Here is an 11400-nt window from a genome sequence, read left to right on the forward strand (position 1 = left end):
TTCATCACCCATACTTTAGACATATTATCAGGAGGGACCAGTCCTGAGAGAAGGACATCATACTAAGCAGAATGGAAGGTCAGCAAAAAAAGAGGAAGATCCCCGACGAGATGAATTGGCACAGTGACAGCAGCAGTAGGCTCAAGGGTAATGAGGATTGTAACACTGGTACAGGACTGGGAAGTGCTTAGTTCTGTTGTGCGTAGGTCACGCTGAGTCAGAACCCACTCAACAACACCTGACGACAACAACAACAATCATAAGTAGAATACTTCCCATGAGTTCTGTGAGTCATTCTAATGAATTATGAAAACAAGGAAAGTAGTGGAATCAAAGGTCAGATTTGACCGGGGCTGAAGATCCCAGAGTTTAAAGCTGGTAGCCTGAGAGGATAGCGGGAAGCCCCCAAATTTGTAGCTAGCAGGTCAGAAGAGGGTATTATGGGAACTTCCAAAAGTGCTGCTGGTATCTGAGTTCTTGGGCCGACTTGGCAGTTTGCAAAACTATCTACTTTAACTTGTGATGTCTGACCTAGTTCTGGGTGGTTAGGATCAGAGGTAGTGCTGCATTTGCATTTTTCTGTCCCAGAATACTATAGTCTTTCCCTTCTCCTGCACAAAAAATTGTCAAATTCTCCATATTTAATGAATTCCTTCAATTATCTGAGACAATGGTAAAAGACTGGTCAGCATTTCTTTCTGTTGTACATGAGGTCGCTACCAACTTGATAGCTCCTAACAACAACAGCTTCAATTATCCAGTCATTCCACAAACATTATTAAGTATAAAATACAAGTCATATGGAAGATATAATCAAGTGAAGCACAGGTTAGATAAATAAGGAGAAAAGGAATGATAATACAATACTGACGCTAGAATAAATGAACATTAGAAGGCTAGGGTTATACAGATTAGTGACTACGGTTGACCTGGACTTCAAAGGGTGACTGAAATTTTGCCAGAGTAAGATTAAAGGTTGGTGGTTCAAACTCACCATCGTGCCTTGGAAACCCTATAAAGGGTTGCTGTGAGTTGGAACCAACTCGATGGCACTTACCAACAACAAGAAAAAAGGGGAAACATTCCAGGAAAAGAGAAGAGCAAATACAAAGTCCACATAAGGACACTTTTAGGGATCAATAAATTTTGTAATCTAGACTAGAATTTGGTGTTAATGGAAAGGATAGTGGGAAATTATTCTGACCAAGCTAGTGGCTAAAGCTTCAACAGAAAGCCTTGTATTCAATACTAGGGAATTCAGCCTTTATCCTCTGGACCTAACCCACCACCATCAAGACAACTCGGATTCACAGCAACCCTATAAAACAGAGTAGTTTCCAACACTGTAAATCTTCACAGAAGCAGACAGCCTCAGCTTTTTGTCTTAGAGTGGCTTAAGAGCTTGAACTACCAATCTTATAGTTACCAGTCCAGTACTTAATCCACTATACTACCAGGGCTCCTTATCCTTCAGACTATTCTCAAATCCTTTAGACTATTTGTTGCTGTTATGTGGTGCTGAGTCGGGTCCGACCCACAGTGACCCTGTATAGGGTTTCCAAGGAACGACTGGTGAGCTTGAACCACCAACCTTGTAGTTCAAACGGCTTTGCAGTCTGGCGCATTAACCCACAGCGCCACACAAGGACTCCTAGGAGAGGTGAAAAATCAAAAGTAAAATATATATACACACCAAAAAAACAAAAAAAACCCTATGGGTTACCCACACTGACATTTTCACATTCAAGCAGAAAAATAACTGATAATGGAGAATAGTGTACAAGATGATTTTTAAGGAATTTTAAGTATATATATACTAAGTCACAAATTGTTGTTGTTAAGTGCTGTTGAGTCGGTTCAGACCCACGGTGACCCTGTATAGGGTTTCTGAAGAGCAGAATCATTTGAACTACAGTGCATATAAAAAATACAAACTAAATACGCTGCTGAAATTCATACTATGTTGTCACAGTAAAGTGAGTTCCAACTCAGTCACCCTGCAGAGGGTTTCCAAGAAACAGCTGATGGGTTTGAACTGCTCAGCTTTTTCTACAGTTTATCAGGACTCTGACTATTGTATTAACCAAACAACAGTAATTTATCGTTAAAAAGCAAGACCAACAGCATTAGCGTAGTGGTTACGAATTGGGCTGTGAACCGTAAGGTCAGCGGTTCGAAACTACCAGCCGCTCCGCGGGAGAAAGACAACAACATATACTTAAAAAACAATGAACATTTCCACAAAATGCATGAATTCCTCCTGTAATAGTAACTTTTGCTATTTAAATGTGGTGTGGTGCTGTGGATTAATGTGCTGGCCTGCAAAGTCATTTGATCCACAAGGTCAGCAGTTCAAGTTCACCAGCAGCTCTTTGAAAACCCTATACAAGGTCTCTATGGGTCAAAACCAACTCGACAGCACTTAAAGCAGTAACAATGGTTGTGGCAGTGGTTATGCGCCATGGAGTTGGTTGTGACTCACAGAGATCCTGTATAGGGTTACCGAGGTTGGAAATCTTTACATGAACAGAAAGACTCATCTTTCTCCAGGGGAACCACTGGCAGTTTCAAACTGTTGACCGTGAGACTAGCAGCCTGACTAAACCACTACACTACATGAACTCCTTAAAGGTAATACTGTTAGTAGGGAGAAGCTGAGAGCCTGTATTAAAGAAGTAGCTTTGGTATAGAGTTGGCTGGGCCAACTACTTGTTGTTAAGTGCTGCTGAGTCGGTTCCAACCATAGTGACCCTATAAAGGTTTCCAAGGAGTGGCTGGTGAGTTTAAATCGCCGACTTTGCAGTTCAAACCCACCCTACAGTCCTGCGCATTTCCTGCAGCACCACACCAGGACTCAACTATATTACACATATTTTAAAAGGTCTTACTGGTGATTTACAGGTAAGTGACTGAGAACAAGAAAATGAAGATGGTTCTCATGTTTCTAGCTTGAGTAATCAAGAGGTTAGGTTTATAGTATCAAGTACAATAGGAAACAGGAGGAGGAGGTCTGAGGTGAGGTAAAAATGATGAGTTCAGCGACTGATACAGGTGAATTCTCTATACTTCAAGTGGTGATATCTAGCAGTCAATCCCAAATTAATTCAGTATCAGGTACTTTTAAATGCTAGCATACGGAGAACATAAACAATCCCCTTCCTCCCTTCAAAGAGCTCACAATCTAATTGGAAAGGTAGTTAAGCACACAGACCCATGTAACAATGCATATGATGCTCTTTGGTGGAGATATGAACTAGGTGCCATGTGATCACAGAGGCGGAAACCAACTCCAGATTAAGGTGGTCAAGAAAGCAGTGAAAGTAGTCAGTAGTTCTGCCACCCAAACTACATGAATCTGCCCAAATAACAATCAGAAAACAAATGCTTTCAAGAAGAAGGAGTGGTCAATATCTTCAGAAACATGGAAAGATCTTCAAATAAAGTCTTGTGTTTGACATTTTATGTCATTAGTGATGTTAATGAGTACTATTTCAATTGAAATGACTGTTTTTTCCTTTCCTCTCAATTTTACAAGAGTTCTGGCTCTCATCATCTCCTACCCAAAATCCTGACTGGTCTTCTTACCTCTAGATATTGTGTTGTTATTAATTGCTGGCAAGTCAATTGCTGTGTTCTGGCTCTGTGTCGGGCTGTTAACTTAAGAAAAGGTCAGCAGTTCAAATCCACCAGCCACTTTGAGGAAGAAAGAAGCGGTTTTCTCCTTCTGTAAACATTTACAGCCTCAGAAACCCTACCCAGGTTCAGTATGAACTGAGTTGACTCGACAGCACTGGGTAGTGGGTAAGGATCCAGTGACACTGTGCATGCAGAGTAGAACTGCTGCATATCTTTTTAAGGCAGTGATTTTTTGGAAGCAGACTGCCAGGCCTGTCTTCTGAAGTGTCTCTGAGTGGGTTCAAACCACCAACATCTGGGCTAGTAGTTGGGAGCACCACGTAGGGATTCCTCCAGCTATTGCACCATGCTTTCCAAAGTAGGGAGTTCATCCTCCACCACTACAGCAGACAGTAGCCTAGTGTCATCCATAATTTTCATTGGATAATTTTTAGATGTAAATTTCCAGGCCTTCTTCTTCCTAGAAAGTCTTAATCTGAAAGCTCCACTGGAACTTGAATTTGAGATACCAGTAACATAGTTTCCAGCATCATAGCAAGCCACCACAGTAGGACAAACTGATAGACCAGACCGATGGTGAGTTAAAATATATAGTAATTCATCCCAGGGCTGTATTTCCATGTGTCAAATTATGGTAAACAAAGTTATTTAGTAAAACTCTGTATAAGACAGAAGTTACCTAAATGTACAATAGGATAATTAGTTCAAATAAACTATACTATCCAGCTGTAAAACAGAAAGGGGGACAGAATCAGGCCTGAACATTTAATCAAAATGTTATGATTTGGTATATCCAAAAGCATCAAGTGCCAGTTTTAAAAAAAAAAACAATGTACAGAGCTTTATTTTCATGAATAACTAAAAACAGTAGTTATAGCTCCCAATACATAAAGTTAAACAGTAAAATCAAGGTTAAAGGCAATGTATATTATTATACTATCACCAGCAGAATATATGTACGTGTTGTTGTTGTTGTTGTTAAGTACTATCGAGTCAATTCCAACCCATAGTGACCCTGTAAAGGGTTTCCAGGGAGTCGCTGGTGAGCTTGAACCGCCCACCTTATAGTTCAAATGGCATTGCACTCTGGCGCATTAACCCACAGAGCCACAACAGAACTCCTTGTATGTGTAGCTAGGCGTATATTTGCTTAAATACAAATATATAAAATTATCTCTGAAATTATACACAATAAAAGTAATTACTTGTTGGGGCTAGAGGTAAGACTTTAGTGGATGGTGAAGAGAGATGGAAGGGAGTATTCTTCATTGCATGCTTTTTAAAATACTTTTAGGTTTTTTATTATAATTACATTACATATTTTTTATTAAATTTTAAAACAATATATAAGGGTACAAATCTATAATTCTACTCTACCATGGAATGTAATATTTTAAGAGGCTCTGTTGAATTCCTAGTTATAAACTGGAGTATGAATTTTACACTGTGCTAGAATCCACTCAATTCCAGAAATTAATATTTCTGGCTATGAGGTAGCTGTTATTATAATAAATATTTCAAGTAAATATTTCAATATATTCAGAAAATAATATATGATAAGCACTTTTTTTTTTTTTTAAACCACAGTGTGAATTACTTTGCTGATTAAGCTAAAAATCTAAGCCAAGTACCCAATTGTTCTGGAATTATTTTCCATAAATTGGCTAACATGCAGTCTTTAATAAAGAGCTGAGAGTGACAGCATTTTACGACATAAAGGAATCTTCTCACTGCAGACTTCCCCAGATAGTGCGCTCGAACAGAGAGGAGGAGTTTATTGGATCCAGGTGTTCTGCTTCCCATACATTGCTTTTTCTACTACTCCGTGATTTCCTACACTGGTTTATGTAGTACTCTTCAAGACAAAAACAATTCTCAAAAAACAGGACAACCTTTCAGAATTGTATAAACTATACCTGCTGATGGAAAATTCTAGTAATAAGAGGCCTAGAGAAGTATGTACAAACTATCATCACTATAAAACATTATTCAAGCCATATCTTGATTTATGCAAGCAATAGTGTTTAGTAAAAATTCACTGTCATTAGAAGGGGACTTCAAAAGGTGTGTAGTAAAATGGAACTGAAATATAGTGACATTTTCCCAGAGCTTTTTGAAGCCCCCTCATCATATCATTACTCATAAACTAAAATGGTGGTTCAAGTAGAAGTCTTATCTTTTCATGAGGAAGACCTGAGTTCAATCACCAGTCAATATACCTGAAGCACAGTCATTACTTTTCTGTTAGCAAGCTTGTGTTGTGCTGGGATACTTTAGCAGCTTTCAGCAGAAGTTCTAGAATAAGACAAACTAAGAAAGGAAGGCCTTACAAGCCACTTTCCAAAATCAGACAATGAAAACCCAAAGGCTCACAGCAATCTAATTGTCATGAATGTATGGCTGCCCCAACAGTAGCTAACAACAATTCTTTTACAATAATACATTTAAGAAGTATGACTTTTATTATAGATAAGTTTTATATCTATTTCATACCTGTATTTCTTGACAGTCATTTCCTTAACCTCTCATCATTACATTTACCACTCACCTCAAAGCATCTCAATTATAATCACAGGAGTATTGTTTTTAAGAAATAAAATATCATAGTTATCATTTGCCATCATCTTTCAGTAACTGAAATGAATGTTTTACAATCAACTGGTGTATTTTATTTAGTCTTCTTCCTGTTTGCTACTCTAAACTGTCCTAAAGGGTTTCTTGGACCATAATCTTTTATGGGAACATACTACCAGCTTGTAGGTTCAAACCAGCAACTTTCTTGTTAGCAGTCCAGCTGCTTAACCCATTGCACCACCAGGGGTCTTAGAGTATTTTCTAAATCCACTGCTACTGTGATGATTTTGAGTCACAGCGATCCTGTACACATCAGAGCAGAATTGCTTTTTAGGATTTACAAGAACTAACAGTCTTATATGTCTCCAGCACAGCAACTGCAATTAGTAGTCAACCTGGCAATTAGTAACCCAATGCCTAACCCAGAGTACCACCAGGGCTCCTTTAGTTTGTCTCAGGGAACAGTAAACACTGAATTTTAAAAAGCAAAATCCAAAATAATGACAAACTGGAATGAACCAAATGCATGGAGAAGTATTGTTCATTATTTATATTTCACCATATTCAAATCTAAAGTGTTTTTTTCTGTCTTCCAATGTTATTCTATAAAATAAATCCAACATGGCCTGCTTTTCCTTAGTCCTAATAATTCATATGCAGTGGTAAGACAAAGACTATAAACAAGATTCATAAACATTCATTAATGACTACTTACTCAAATTCAAAAATATACAAATAAGTAAAATGAACTGGAGTGTTCACTGTAACGTTAGAAAATGTGATCTAGACACTTACCTACATAATGCATATTAAGAGCCAAATACTTGTACTGGAAAAGAGGGTTGTTATTGAGGCTACTTCTTTGGATCTGCTGGAAAAAGGAGCTGACATCCCATCTGTACAGGACATCCAGTAGCATGATGCTCGGTACCCTGAGGGCCACATTTAACACTGCCTCCAGTTTCTCCTTTGCAGCCATGGTTGTTGTTTTTTTCCCCCTTGGAGCAGACCTACATTTCATTAGACACACAAATAAAAACAAGTCAACACAACTAGCTTTTAGATATCATTTTATGACTCTAATAGATTGTTACATACTTAACAATAACTATGTTATTAGAATGTTTACAACTCATTATCCACATCTACTCCTTCTAAACTCAATGACAATAACAACTCCTTTAGATATTCACTTCTACAATGTTTTTCACATTGACACTTCAGAGTCTGCCAAATCTCATGATTTTGATTAAATTTTCCGGCTGCAAAACTTATTTCTGATAAGCTCATTAACTCCAAATCTAGGCACTTAGCAACAAAGTCCCAGAATACTTATAACTTGCCCAAACAACTTGATAAGTTCACTACTACAAAATCATTAGAGATTTACATAGCTCATTTTAAAACAGGGTGGATTTTTCAGTATCTGCTATGTGAAAAAGCCTAAGCTGTTCAATATAAATTGGATAGTCAAAACATTTCGTCTGAGCATCTCATCATACTCTCTATCCTTTTTCTTATTCACCTGCACCCAAATTTGAAGTGGTGGATTTACAATCAACAGAACTCATGATGCAGATACAGGTAAACATCGCTTGCTTAAATAATTAAACTTTTAGTCTGAAATTCCCATCATCTGATTTAAAGTAGAACAACAGCACTCATCAAGTTATTCCTGTAACCCAGATAGGCTGACACATAGAAGGAGCCAGGCACTGTGTTAAGAGTCTGCCACCTTAGTCTTTACTAGATGTTCAAAAGAAGTAGGAAAATGAAGGTAAAAATGAAGGAGATGAAAGGCATTTTATCAGGCTTTCCTGGAAAAGTTTACTATTTTTAAAGGACAATCCAATCCAATAGTGCTTTATATGACATAGCTAGAAATTAACGTATGACATTTTAAGAAAGTGGGTGGGGCAAACAAAAGTGGGTAAAGGACAATTTTAAGAACAAAGATAATTCTGAATTGTTGGCTCTGACAACATCCTTTTAAAGAATTTTGCTGAAAAAGCTGAACACATTTCCTGCTTTGGCAGTAATTTCAGACATTTACAGGGCAAATGAAAACATTTATTTCTGAAGTAAATTATAGATTGCTATGCTATGGTTAAATTGCTGCCACTATTTCCATTTTATTTTCTGATGTTCACAGTTTCCCAGTTCAGATAGTTAAAGGCAGCTTAACTTGACACACCATTAGTAAGTTTTTAATTATCAATAATTTATCATACTTAATGGAAAGGAAAAATAGAACTGAAAAATAGTGGAATGAGTCCTGGTATAGAGCTATAGGATAAGCACTGTACTGCTAACTACAAGGTTGGTGGTTCAATACCACCAGATACTCCATGAGAACCCTACACAGGGTCATTGTGAGTCGGAACCAAATTGGAGGCTGGCACTTAACAACATGACCCAACTATTATATATCTTAGAAAAGAACATAAAAATTAATGTTTTTATAAATACTCTAATTCTGACTATTTTAGATGAACAAGATGGTTTTAAGAATTTTTCCACATAAGAGAAAAATAATACTGTGAGATAATCAAAAACAAATAACTGTGTCCCACGGGGGAGAAGGTATGGGGGAAAAAAAATCTCCAATCAGCATTTATTGCAAATTACAGTATTCAGGAACCTAAAGTTCTCAGAGGCTATGAGACTATAAAATAACATTCTGGGAAGAAACACAGCAGTATATTCATAGTAACATCATTTTGGTAGTGAGGGAGGGATTTTTTTTTTTTTTTCCTATCATTTTGTGTTTGTAAAATTTTCTAGACTATATATTATTTTTATCACTGAGACAGGAATAAAAAATAAATTGTTGAGAAATGTAATATGTCAAAGACAAATAGAGGGAATAATTTTGTACTCTGATGGTCAAATTGCTAAGTCTACAAACCCCTAGGAGTTTACTTCAAAGTACATGAGAGTGATTTTTCTCAGGAAACACGAGCCATAAATGAAAATTACCATGCACTGAGATAGTAACAGTACTGACATCTATAGATACTTCATTTACTGTTTTGTGTCCAGAATCCAACATATATCACTACTTCTCGTTGTGTAAGTAACACAAATAAGATACTGTTGTTTAGTTAACAACTACTTGCAGTCCATATTTATTTCCACCTGACTTGAAGAGCCTAAGGAGCCCTGGAACAATGTAGGATAAGCACAGGACTGCTAACCACAAGGTCGGCAGTTGAAACCCACCAGCCGCTCCATAGGAGAAAAATTGGCTTTCTGCTCCAGTAAAGATTTATAGCCTCAGAAACCCTCTGTGTCCATAAGCTTGATGGTAATGGGTCTGAAGAGCCTGTTTTTGTTTTCACTGTGTGTGTGTGAGTTTTAACATACTCACTTTCATCATTGCTGCAGCTCTTAAAGGTGTCTTAAAAAATGTTTTTAACTACTCAATCAGCCAATCTGCATTAGAGATCAAGATCTGGATTGCTAGGAAATTCTTACTGAAGATCATACCTCAGTTACAAAACACTATTAGCAGAATGGTATATATTCTTTCTTAATTATCATCACTTCCCCCAACCCCTCACAAATATAACAATGACAAAAAGAAAATCTTGGGTCCCTGAAACTGTTCATAACAGAAGACTGCCGAACTCTACTGCATAAAACTCAAGACTCAAATGCTGAATGTGAAGGATCTTAGATAGAATGAAATATCCAAAACCCAAAATCCAATTTCATAACGTTGACTCTGACTGACAGTGGGTCTATACAGGGTTTCTGTGACTACTAATATTTATTGGAGCAGGCAGCCTCATCTTTCTCCCTCAGAGTAGCTGGTGGGTTTGAACCACAGACCTTGTGGTTAGCAACCCATGCTTATCCCACAGCACCACCAGGGCTCCCAATAATAAACCTACTGGTCACCGGATGTTTCATTTAATCTTCTATGTGAGTGATATTTTAGCAAGTCACTGTTAAACTGGTCATGTACAAGCAAATTTAACCCACGGAAAAAAACACATTGTTACCCTTAAGAGCTGTCAAGGAAAAAGAGAAAAAAACAACTCATTTCCCCCCAAAACTTCATACTTGTGACCCTTTCTAAAGTAGAAGTGGTATATGATATGATTCTGACTACCACCAAACTGTACACTACACTCTAGCACCATACACTAACCCCAATAACAAAACAAAAGTTTTGAAATATTTATTTTTTCAGCGAACACCTGAAATTGCTCATACCTCCTGCCAAATCACTAGATTACTAGCACGAAGAAAAAAAGTGGCTTGTCTCCTGAGGCAGAAATTATACCTCTAAATTTGGTTCCCATCTCATTTATCATTATCCTAGTCTTGTTTGACTTTTTTTGTCAGAGTTAACGAGCATCTTCGACACACTGAAGTCAGAAACAGTTCAAAATTCTCTTAAAAACAAAACGATACCAAATAATCCTAGACTCAAGCAGGAGAGCTGAAGGCAAAGAAAATGTAAAGCTCTGACACACCCAAAAGGCAAATATGGAAACTACTCCCTGCCCTGTCAAAGTTATATGCTTTTTTATCTTCCATGAAAATCTTAAAATTTCCTATTTGAACTGTGAATGGAACTGGGGCAGTAATATTCCAAATGATGTCTCTGCAAGTTATAAACTAAATGTGATTCAAAATTAAAGATGTTTTAACCAGTAAAACAGCTTAAAAAAATATATTGGCTTTCCAAAAAAACCAAAGAAAGGTTCAACAAATGCTAACCAAAAACAGGACCACAATGATTTCATTAAATGACTTTCCCAGGCTGGAAAGCAGCAATTATTACTTACATACACAGTAATGTCATATACAAATATAATTTTCACCATTCGTATTTCATATATTTGTAGGCTAGGAAACACTGGTGCTGCTTCATGTTGTCAAGTCGGTTCCAACTCATAGCGACAGGGTTTCTGAGGTTGTAAATCTTATGGGAACAGAAAGCCTCATCTGCAACAGCAGAGCAGGTAGACTGAACTGCTGACCTTGAGATTAGTCACCCACAAGTAATCCATTATGCTACCTGGGCTACTTAGGAAACACAAGGCTCAGATTTTACATTTTCATGAAAATACAGTTTTAATATTAAAAGTATATTATCGTCCTGAGAAACTTAAAAAAAAATCGTTTTTTTAAAAGTCATAGCTGGCTTCTGTTTGTTGTAGAACTAAAACTAAATGA

The 11400-nt window shown here is 37.2% G+C and overlaps 1 protein-coding gene across 1 annotated transcript in view; it reads right to left on the reverse strand.

Annotated features, from left to right (window-relative positions):
- Positions 1-7200, reverse strand: part of RNF145 (ring finger protein 145) — an 80435-nt gene extending 73235 nt beyond the window's left edge. Inside the window, exon 1 of the mRNA XM_006864918.1 lies at positions 7006-7200. Within this exon, the coding sequence (XP_006864980.1) occupies positions 7006-7189 (184 nt within the window). The 5' untranslated portion in view covers positions 7190-7200. The remainder of the gene's footprint in view (positions 1-7005) is intronic.
- Between the last annotated feature and the right edge of the window lie 4200 nt (positions 7201-11400).

Source organism: Chrysochloris asiatica, unplaced genomic scaffold, assembly GCF_000296735.1.
Source record: "Chrysochloris asiatica unplaced genomic scaffold, ChrAsi1.0 scaffold00073, whole genome shotgun sequence".
Taxonomy (NCBI): domain Eukaryota; kingdom Metazoa; phylum Chordata; class Mammalia; order Afrosoricida; family Chrysochloridae; genus Chrysochloris; species Chrysochloris asiatica.